Source organism: Anguilla anguilla, chromosome 7 (assembly GCF_013347855.1).
Source record: "Anguilla anguilla isolate fAngAng1 chromosome 7, fAngAng1.pri, whole genome shotgun sequence".
In the NCBI taxonomy this organism is placed as follows: Eukaryota; Metazoa; Chordata; class Actinopteri; order Anguilliformes; family Anguillidae; genus Anguilla; species Anguilla anguilla.
In genome coordinates, this window is record NC_049207.1 from 36,750,639 (window position 1) to 36,762,683 (window position 12,045).

General features: G+C 39.7%; 1 protein-coding gene across 3 annotated transcripts in view; it reads right to left on the minus strand.

Annotated features, from left to right (window-relative positions):
- The window catches only part of LOC118231949 (attractin-like), a 199,663-nt gene that overhangs the window by 112,835 nt on the left and 74,783 nt on the right, over positions 1-12,045 (minus strand). For all 3 annotated transcript variants that reach the window (XR_004766180.1, XM_035426369.1, XM_035426368.1), the window contains exons 7-8: positions 5,216-5,306; positions 4,118-4,361 (exon numbers count right to left, since the gene is read on the minus strand). Coding sequence is in view for 2 of the 3 variants with exons in the window: in XM_035426369.1 (XP_035282260.1) it covers positions 4,118-4,361; positions 5,216-5,306 (335 nt within the window). In the remaining variant the exon portion in view is untranslated. The remainder of the gene's footprint in view (positions 1-4,117; positions 4,362-5,215; positions 5,307-12,045) is intronic.

The following is a 12,045-nucleotide window of genomic DNA, read 5'->3' on the forward strand; positions in this document are numbered from 1 at the left end:
TAAAATAAAGAAGTACACACAAAACTACCCACTAAAATGTGGATTAATTAAGAATGACCTGCCTCTACCAATGGCTTTTAAACACTTTTTAAAGAAACAGATATTTTATTATGCTTTACCTTTTCTCAGTTGCACTATTTTTACATATTAAGTTACATACAGGGATTTGCCTTTTAATTTGATAACCTGGCTCCATTTTCCCTTGTGGGCAATTGCTATGAGTTGCATTACACTATGATACTTAGACTCTAAGTTGTAAGAATAGGCAAAGACCTACTGCCTGCCTGCCTGAAATTGCATACATGACTGTATTTGTAGTTTTGTGATACAGGTCAACTGCTGAGCTGAATCATACTCAGAGAGCCAAAGCAAGGTAGTTAGGCCCAAACACCAGCTACAGATGATTTACTTCATCATTTTGTCTGTCTTTTCTTCTGCAAAAAAGAAAAAAAGTTATATTACTGACTGACTATGACTAGATGTTTGGCTTTGTCCTAACAGAGTAGGGGAGTTACACAAGCAGGAATCCTTAGCTCTATCATTAACTAGGCTGGGGTTCCTCAATGTTACTGTTAATTAGGCAAGGGTTTCTCAGTGTTAGCATTAATTAGGCCAGGTTTTCTCAGCATTAGTGTTAATTAGGCCAGGTTTTTTGGCATTAGTGTTTTTTGGCCTGAGTATTCAACAAAAAATGGAGATGTTGTGGAAAAAACTCTGACATTGTGCGAAAGACATTGGGCTAGAGCGATCATGGGATCTTGTTTAATAAAATGGGCAGATGCATTATTTTTGACAATGGGAGAGTGCAATGATGGACATTAGGTTAGTGAGGGATTTGGGTTCTGGTTCGGTTATCTTAGAAAGGCAATGGTCAAGTGTGTTATAGGATATTAATAAGTGTAGATAAATGCCATGTAACTGAGGGAAGCAGTTGTATATGAGGCAAAACAAATTTCTAACAATTCAGACAAAGAATTATTGTATTGTACACTAGACAGCCAAAAATATGTGGACACCCAAAGTCCAAAATCTCATACAAAATTATGGGCATTAACATGAAGTTGGTCCACCCTTTGCTGCTCTAAGAACCTCCACTTTTATGGGAAGGCTTTACATGTTGGAACACAGCTGCACATATTTCATTCCATTCAGCCAGAAGAGCATTAGTGAGATCAGGCACTGATTTGGCGATGAGGCCTGGCTCACAGTTGGCTTTCCAAATGATCCCAAAGGTGTTGGATGGGGTTGAGGTCAGGGCTCTGTGCAGGTTACTCAAGACAAGATTTCTATATGGACCTCACTGTGTGCCCAGGGGCACTGTCACGCTAAGGAAAGGACCTTATCGAAAATGTTGGGGAAACACAGAATTGTCTATAAAGTGATTGTATGCAGTAGCATTAAGATTATCCTTCACTAGAACAAAGGGGCCTAGCCCAAACCATGAAAAGCAGCCCCAGACCAAGGGATATCCAGATACCTTTGGTCATACAGTGCACCATAAAGTGATTGGCAGGTGAAAAAAGTCATAAAAATTAGCAACGTTGCACTTCACATTGCATTACAGGCATTTAGCAGACACTCTTATCCAGAGTGACTTACATAGCATATCTATTTACACAGCTGGACATATCCTGAAGTAACTAAGGTTGAGCACCCTGGTCAAATGCACAACAGCACTGTCATACCTAGGAAGTGAACCTACAACCCTTGCATGTCCAGTTCCCTAACCATTATACAACTCTGTAAACCTACACAGTGGCACATCTGAATAAATTTGTCGATACTTTGTTAAAAATCTGATGTTTCACTGAAACTCACGTGGATATATTTTTTAAATTCACTGTAACTGGATGACAGCATAGTTGTAGAGGCAACCTGGCACTGAAGTAAGACTGAAGCCATATGACATCGACTTATCTGCACGGGCATACTTTTTTCAGATAAGCAAGGTGACACTCAAAATCAAGTTGAAGCCAGACCATAATGCACACGACTAAACTGTACAGCTTGACACCAACTTGTAGATTGTGTTTCAATCTTTTATTCTGACTCAGCTGTCATCAGCATTGAAACAAAGGTTTAAAATGTATTGGTCTGGGCCTTAGAATCCTTCTCTGCAAAGGCAGACCCATGCCAAACGTGTTTAAAGCCCAGAGATTAATTTTTCCGCATTCTGCTTCTCACAGAAGCCAGATTTGTGAATTGCAAGGTTTCGAATTTGCCGGAGGCATGCTGCCATTGTGCTATATCCAAACTTGCATTTCTGTTTCCTGGATTTAATAATAATAATAATAATAATAATAATAATAATAGCTTTATTTGTATAGCACTTTTCAATACAGGAAACAAGTGCTTCACAATAGTCGATACAAAACACAGAAACAAATAAAAATAATAAAATAACATTAAAAAAATAAAAAAAAAATAAATAAATAAATAAATAAATAAAAAATCACCCAATAAATGCTTTATCATAAAAATATGTCTTAAGAAGTGACATAAAATGGGGAACTGACTCTGCAAGCCTGATATTTTTGGGCAGAATGTTCCAAAGTCTAGGGGCTCTGACAGCAAAGGCCCTGTCACCTTTGGGTTTTCAGCTTCGACTTTGGAATGGCTAGCAACGCCTTACCCGAGGATCTCAGTCTGCGTCCTGGCTCATAGAGGGATAAAAGATCAGAAATGCAAAAATCATTTATGCAAGTGCTTCCAAATCACCTAAGAATTTGTTATCCAGGTATTCCACAGTGAATTTTCCAATGTGAGTGTTTCCATCTCCGTATAAATAAAAAATAAAAAGGAAATGTTTTGTGCCTTGGGGTCAATATTGCCAGTGCTAATTTAAATATTGTCAGATTCAAACAGTTCAGGCTAAAATAGCATATCCATGTGGGTCTGTAATCAACATTTTCATTTCATACAAACCAAGAAAAAGGTGGTTAATTTAATGAAACAGATTTGAATGTTTAGCCAAAATGTTTTGACCATTTGCAGATAAGGTGCAATAACTCAATGTAAAAAATATTCGATATAAAAAAGACTAAAGTCCTCCCAATAACAAAACTGCCCCAATGCTATATTTAGACACGCTGCTAATAAGACTACTTGAACATAATTAGCTTATTAACAGATGGTGCAGGCGCGACCAAATGAATTCATTATAAGTATGAAGCTTGTGGTGTAACGTCTGCCCTTCATCTGCCTTCTCTCAAAATTCAGGCTGGTGGCTGTCCAATCAATCGCATCCAGAGGGTGTGTGGCATGTCAACGCTCACTGGCTTTCATGTCATTTTGGCGCCAACTTCTTTTGACCCAGTCAACTCATACAGCAGTCCCTGCTACCCAACTGCTATGCTCTGAACTTGAGACCCTCTCACACTTCCTTCAGGGGCAATGACGCAACCTCAAGACCAGATAAAACTGCTTTAACAGGCCCCTAAGGTTCTCTGAGACTGAGAAAACACCCACAGGAAAGAAAATGAGCCCGGTTGGACAGGCTGAAAACGTATGAATTAACCTTGTGCCCAATCTGCTTTGCAAGGGTGAACGGCTTACTTGATGTACGCTTGATGAAGTCGATAGAACACTTTCCCTGGGGTGGCCATTCAAATGCTTAATGACTTCTCCATGAAAAATGCTTACTTTATTTTAAGTTCTAATTAGATATTCATTTTACAGAATCATTGTACGGTAAAGTCACTAAGAGCAATCCTGAGTGCTTTTTAATAGCATGTTTGGAGGAAATGGATGTGTATATCCATCAGCCTACCAATAATTCACACTTAATTTTACCAACTGGGCAGTTTTATTGTACGTGCACTATTGGTGTGGTCTTGGCATTCAATCTATTCAGTAAATATCCAGCAGTATAGATTATTTGTTAAATGAAAGCACTGCAAATATTCAGGGATAAGGGCATCACCTAAAGAAATGATGATTGTTTAAATCACAATAACTGTTCTCCATCTTCTCCTAGATAGCAGCAGGGTGCCCATTCATCACTGGGATCAATATGATACTGAATCTACTCAGATTGACAAATTCCTCTATAATGTAGATGTTCTGAGAGGATGACGCAAGCTCATCCGGGTGCCATAAGGATTTGTGCAAAACGCACCGATATTGTACTCCTGCACCTGGCCGATGTAGCCGTAGAATGGGCAGTGCCCGAAGATGACGAGCATGATGGGGCCGTCCTGCGCCCGCTGGACCACGTGGGCGGAATGCCCCACCACGGCATACTGCTCCTTGGCGTTTGGGCTGACCAGCTCCCAGGACTGGTTGTGCACGTGGAACACCCACAGCTGGCTCGAGACGTTGCCAGTGAAGTCTGTTTTTCCTCCGTACATGTAGATCTTGTCCTGGACAAAATGAAGAGAGAGGAAGAGAGAGAAGAGTGTGAGTGAAAGAAGGACAGCCAGGGAGGACAGACACACAAACAGACAGAAAGGAATGGGAAGGACCAACAGAGAGAAAATACAGGAAAGTACCAACAGAGAGAAAAGACAGAATAGAGGGACATCGAGTGACCAAGGGACACTTTCAAAGATGGAGACAGACACAAACAAATATAACAGATAGAGAGAGCCAGCCAGAGAAAAATAACAGAGGCAAATTTGTCAGTGTCAGTGAAAGAGCAGCCTTTTTTCACCCTATCACGACTATAACGATCAGGAATTAAACCCAGCATGGAAAATATTTGGTCAAATTCACAAAGGAGCTGCTAAATGAATTAAAGATAGATTCCTCCTTAAATGAATGTTGATTATGCATATGATGCACATGAGTGTACATTCTGCTAAACAAAATTGGATTTTGAATGGATTTTTACTACCCACATGGGTTACAGTTAAGCTGCTATGATTAGATTATCATGTGTATGCGGATCCAGGGTTGTGTGGACTCCCTGTTCTGGTTACCTAGCCTTCTGTCCAAAATTATTCCTATTTGCCCACGCATATTGGCCTGCATCCAAATTCACCCACAACATACTGCTGTAAGGTGATCTCTATGGAAGTTAAATATCTACCCCACCCACTGCTACCAAACATAAGGACTTCTCACTGACACCAAAACACCTGTTGCTCATTTTGCCCCACCCTTCTCCTGACCCCACCCTCCCATCCTTATTCTGCCCCAGCCAGTTCAATGGACCCCTCCCTCCCGTTCTTATTCTGCTCCACCCTTTCCTCCCACCCCTGCTCATCATCCCTACCTCATGCAGGGCCAGTGAGTGCCCATAGCAGCCTGTGACAGTGTTTGCTGAGGGACTGAGGGGCAGCCAGCTCTGGGAGCTCAGGTTGTATCTGAAAGGACACGGGTAGAAAAGTAATGAGAACAAGACGACAAAAAACAATTAAAAGTTCCTTTAAACGTGATATAGAACAGGGCAGCCCAACCCAGTTCCTAGAGTTCTACTGTACCTTCCCATAGGTTTTCATTTCAACCCTAATTTGGAACACCTGTTTCCACTTATTGGCAGGTCAATGAGATCTCAAGCTGTTGACTGAGGTGTGCTGAAGTGAAGCCTACAGGATGTTATATCTCTAGGAACAGTTGGGCAGCCCTGATATAGAACATACTACATGTACACCTTCTAATCAGTTAAAATTTTGAAGAAAATGATTTAAAATAGAAAAAATAATATCAGACAGCTAGCCTAGCTTAGCCTTTAGTGCAGCAGCTGCAGAACACCACCTCAGGAACAGGAACGAGCACCAAGGAGAAAGGGAATGAGAATGTATGACATCTGGACAAACAAAAAAGTCAGCCAGGGAGAGAATTTCTTGAAGAACTAAAATAAAAAACAAAGACATTGAGCCACTTGCATTAAAATGAAATTCAAAAAAATATGACATTGTAACAAAAGGACAACAGCAGCAGAAATAGCAGCCAGCCACCCCTTGTATCTCCCACCAGAGATTCACAGTTAGAGTGGCAAGATGAAACAAAAAATCCAGAGACCTGGTTTAAAGACCACAGCCAAATTAAGCGAAAAGGTCTCCAAACTGACCTTTTACACAGTGCACATCAGCACGGCACAATGCACTCTGCAACCATTATAAACATTATAACTCAGATCACTGGCCAGCGCACAGCCCCCTCCAGCTGGACCACCTCACTGCCTCCTCCAGCTGACCCAGCACACTGCCTCCTCCAGCTGAACCAGCACATTGCCTCCTCTAGTCAGAACAGCTCACGCCCACCATTGCACACCCAGAGCAGCCCCAGTCTATGAAGGCCGCATCCCAAAGCAGCAGCACAGCAATGCCAAAGCCCTGAGAGGGCAACAGGATACACTGGAGGTGGGCGAAATCAAACAACTGCTGCAGTACATCTGCACTAAGCTCAAACGAACAGAATAAGCCAAAGAAAAGTAAACAACAATGGACCTCTTAATATCACAGAGTACAATGTTTTTATTCATCAAGATATTAGCTAACTATAAAGAAATGTCTTCACTCATTTAAGTACATTACAAATACAGTACAAATATGTTTTTAGTGGTTTAGTGGTACATTTTAAACAAGAATCTTGTTAATTTAGTTTACTTAACGTGGCAGTTCAATTATTATGTGGAACATCCAAGGTTTGGTCTCAGAAGAGCTCACAGAAACTAATACTGACATCTGACAGGAAACATGGCAAAAGGCAGACACTGTCACTCACTGTCCCACAGACTACAGAAAGATCATCATACACTCCCGAAATATCAGCACTGGGCAGAAATTCAGGTACAAATAAAAAATGCACAATTTAAAATATTTTAAAATGAAAATTTACCCTAAAAATAGTATTTATGGATTAAAACAAAGAATTATTGATGATGTAATGCAGAATGGCAGCAGGATGAATTTGAGTACAAAAATTTTTTGTCTGGCTGTGTATAAAGAAATTCTCCCAACCCCATCGGGTGGTGCTTCATCCTGCAGCAAGAAAATGACCCCAAACATACTGCCTACATAACTATAGCTTTCATCAATGGGAAAAAGTGGAAAGTTTTGGACTAGCCAAATCAGCACACTTAAACCCAATGGAGCATGCATTTCACTTGCTGAAGAAATTGAAACAAAGATCAAACAAAAACATCTGCAGTGAAGACTTAGAAAGGTATTTCCAAAGAACATGCCACATGAATTGGTGATTTCAATGGTCACAGACATGATGTAGTTATTAGACTTTATTTCTTTGATTCATTTTTAAGTTCAGCCGTTAAGTTGAAAATTGGGGGACTCAACACAAAAACAACTTGTAAAATGGTGATATATAATATAAAAGCTAATTGTCTGAACTTTTGTCTCATTTTCATTTTCTGATCTCAAATCCAAATGCCAGGGCAGCACGGTAATGCAGTGGGTAGCACTGTTGCCTCACAGCAAGAAGGTTGTGGGTATGAATCTCGGCTTGGGGCCTCTGTGTGGAGTTTGCATGTTCTCCCTGTTTCCTCCAGGTACTCTGGTTTCCTCCCACAGTCCAAAAACAGGCAGATAGGCCAATTGGAGACTCTAAATTGCCCATGGGTATGAATGGGTCAGTGGTGTATGTGTGCCCTGCAATATGATTGGCAGCCTGTCCAGGGTGTATTCCTGCCTCTCGCACAATGCACGGTGGAATAGGCTCCAGTACCCCCTGCGACCCTGCTCAGGATAAACGGGTATAGAAAATGGATGGATAGATGGAAATCCAAATACCTTTAGTACATAGCAAAAATAACAAATTTTACCATACCTTTGGAGGGCACTGTACATTTCTTCTTCAGAGCGCCCGTAGTACACATGAGTGTTGTTTCCTGAACTACAAAAAGAGGCGAGCCATTTCCAGGGAAACGTGCCTTTCTGCATGGCCTTTTTTTATCTACCTATTCCCACAGAAGCAACCATGATTGTGTGGTTTGCATAAGCAGAAAGGACCTCTCTGTCAATGTCTGGGACTGTATGTTGCAATGGGAGGGTATGAGGGGACTCATTAGGAAGTTACACATTTTGCCATCTCTTGGTAATGGTAACCTACAATAGATTATATAATTATAGATTTAATGTAAGAGAGCATGTGAGACAGGGCAGCATCTTAAGCCAAACTGTATTATTTAATTTTTGTTAAAGAATAGGCAAACATATGAAAATCTGAAGCAACTGGTCTTCATCTATGCGACAAAGAGATTAAGGGCCATATTTACTGACACAAATTGCACTCTGGGCAGCAAAAATCAGCATTGCTGCATGTTTTCAATTTAGTGGGATATTTACTAAGACTGGTTATGTAAATGAGCACAGCTGCAGTGAGTTCATTTAAATGCACTTCCAGTATTTAAGACGCATGTTGTTCCAGCGAGAAGAAAAACCATATGGGAGAAAATCACAGCTGAAGAAGTTGCCATAAATGTAACAGTCTTTGGATTTTGCTCATTTATTCAGAAATTATTTAGACTAGCACTATGGAATTTTACTTCAAACAGCTTTGACATGTCAGTAGTCATTAGCCGTTTCAATGACACAATTTGTAACAGTAAATGAAAATGTCCTATAATGTGCACAGGCAGGTTTTTTCTGCACATATTGTACTTGAGAAGTTAGTAGGCTATGCTTTCCGGAGTGTATTCTAGCGAGAAATCTATGCTAGGCGACCAAAAACATGATGTCCCTGTCTATATACACACTATGTAGCAGCTGTTACAGTTATGTCGCCTCTGAGTTGCTATAACAGACGACATGCTTTTTTGCTGTTATATGTTTACAGAATGCCATCTAAAGAAAAAACAAGAGGGTTGGTACCCAGGGAGGTCATGCAGAGGGCTCCAGATTTTGAGATTAAGGACACTAGATGGTGTTGAAAACCATCTGCATGTAGTGTCCTTTTGGGGAACAGACCTTACACATTTTAAATGGTGTTTGTTATTTATTAAAGAAATTCATTTTACTCATCAACATGTTTGACCTTTTAAGTTAGTGCAGTGCATAATGTTAAATCTGTTCAGCTAATTTTCTTCCTGTGTTGACATCCTCATGTTCTGGATGCTCCAAGTGATTCATGGAGAAGAAACATATATCAGAGGCATTCATAATAAGCACACACCAGATTGGTCTGTATGGTCGGCTATTTTCTTTGTAAAAGCTTACCTGAGTGTTACAAAACAAAGAAAAGTAGCTTTCCTCATCGATTTGGACATTACCATAACTTACTAGGTGGTATGAATGTAACATCGGACTGCACATACCTTGGTTTTAATTCAATTAAGTTATGAACGTAATTGAAAAGGCTAAAGACTACTGATATGTCAAAGCCGTTAGGGTAAATATAACAGGCTAAATATTTTCTGAATAAATTAGCAAAATCTGAAAACTGTCAGAGAAGCTGAGAAACGCTGACTCTGGGGATGGTTGGCTACTGGGTATGGAACTAAAAAACGTGAAATATTAAAATTATGTTCTAAAGCTTTTAGTAATGAAACATGTTAACATTTAAATATAACAGCGCCCATTGCATCTATGGATCCTGACACCTGTCCAATACCAGACTTAACCAGAGATGGAGCAGTACAACAGGTTGCTTTCCTGCTGTGCGAAAGATGCAGCTTAAATACAGGCAGCACATTTATATTAACTGGCTGCGGCTGTGCTCATTTACATAACCAGTCTTAGTAAATACCCCACTAAATTGCAAACATGTGGCGCCATGTAATTTTGTGACCCTGATGGTAATTTGCAGCATGCTTAGTAAATATGGCCCTAAGTGTCTGTTGTAGACAGACTGAGCCAAATTCTGGCATAAACACTTCATGAAGTCGAGGGCCACAATTATCCCTGGGCCACACAATTCAAGGTTTAAAATTGGTTCATGAATTACATTTTTATTGTATGGTATTGCTATTTACATGTCAGCGGTGATGGGTTCTGGTTTCTAGCTGTAATCTAACCAATAATTGTCCTTTATGGAAGTGAGGTGTGGGGTCCACTCGTCAATCAAGAATTTGGTAATTATGTAAATGTATCACAAAAGTACATAGAAACACAACAAGCAATACAGGCAGGGGAGAATTAGACCAATGCCCATTACCAAACAAAACAAAAAGAGGAGCAATCAAACGTTAAACAAACATAAAACATAGGGACTCCACACTTACATAAATATACAGTATAGTATTGCAATACCAAGAGATGAGCAAACAAAACGGTGCCCTCAATCAGCTGGTCCTGAGTCTTAGCTCTTTATATATGCAAATACCGAACTAGCTCGAAATTAGGATAAAAATACAAACCTATTTAGAATCAACCAAATTGCCGCCCAGCTGAAACAAAATTACACCACTTATTGGTTTCTTTATCAGTTTCATTCGCTGTAGCAGAAGTAGGCAATGCTTTTCAATTATGTTTATAATTTGTATTGCATATAGTTTTATGATAATTCTTGTAACCTATGCTTTGGCAGTACAAGTGTCTGTATTTACGGTATCAAGCCAAGAAAGTATGATAGAAACAAATGCAGAGACAGAGAAAAAGAGAGACAGAGGGAGAGAAAAATGAATACTCAACATTACAGAGAGCAGAGACATCAGCAGTCTTAGTCAAAAGACTGCATCTTAATTGGGTAGTGGAGGTGCTGGTTCTGAGCTTTTCTGCCCATATGCTGCCTGGAGAATGTTCTCCACCTTGGCTCAGCTGCTATTGAATTTATACAGCTCAGGTGTTTGTTGGCGGTGCTGTCCGACAGTGACTCACAAACTCCCTGGAGGAAAAGTTCACTGGGAGCACAGAGAGTTCATCAGAACTCCTGTAAGTGTGATGTAGATAACTTGGAGCCCACAGTTATCGGAGTAAAATATAACCGTATGTGCACAAGCGCAAAGCCCTGAACAATTCTAACACAGGTGTGTGCACACAGACAGACAGACAGACAGACAGACACACACACACACACAAGCACACAGACACACATGCGTGCACACACGCACGCACACACATACAAAACACTTGCACACACACAGGGTTATGACAGTAAATTCTAACACCCACACACACAAAAACACACACAAGCATATGCAAAACACACACACACACACATTAAAGTAGAACCTCTAAGATTCACTTCAGAAAGGGGAGTAGTTTAGAACTCAACTAATTTGTAACTTTGAAAGTGAAGTCAGAATGCACCGATTTTCATTTCAATCTTTTACTGGAATGGTTACAGACATTGTCCCAAACTTATTTTATTTCATACAAGCTCTGATTTATCACAGTTTCACTTTTTTTATTTTTTTCCCATATATTCTCAACATCAAATTACAGCCTACATAGCCCTATACTGTCTTATAGGGATGTGCAGAGATGTAATTATCTGTATCTGTATCTGTTCAACCAAGAAAATGATCTGTATCTGTATCTGTATTCGGATAGAAGACCGGAGGTGGGTGTGGTTTATACTGGAAGTCACGTTAAATCAGGCAAATGTTGTATTTTCTAACCTAATATTCATTGGCAATGCAATGGCATATAATTAATTATGAAATATATTTCCACATCCTTATACTGTACTTTTCATCTCTCTCTTTTTTTATTTTTAACTAAACTAAGTTTTATGAACTGTCTGAACCCCAGTACCCCCCCCCCCCCTTTAACTGGGGTACATTGAATAATCATAAACAGAAAAAATAGTTTTATAAATCAAAATATTCTGTTTTGCATTGGAAATATAAACTATTTACAGTAAAGACATATAGAAACATATCCTTCAGTTGAAGGGAATGATCTTAAATTTCAATGATGCTGCGTTCGCGTTTCTTGATGTGTTAACGTTACTACAGTTCGCTAGGGAAACGTGAATTACTACTTTACAACAGTAATTACATAACAGTAAACCTACACAAACTTTTTTTTGCCTGTTTTATTTTTATTTATTTATTTATTTATTTTTCCCCTATACTGAACTAAGTTTGGACAGACTGCAAACCATCTGATGTCCTCATATTTATCCTTTGTGGCAACTGTTACCATGAATGGATTTCGTGTTCATTATAGCCAAGACCTATGACTGATACATACAGCATGTTAC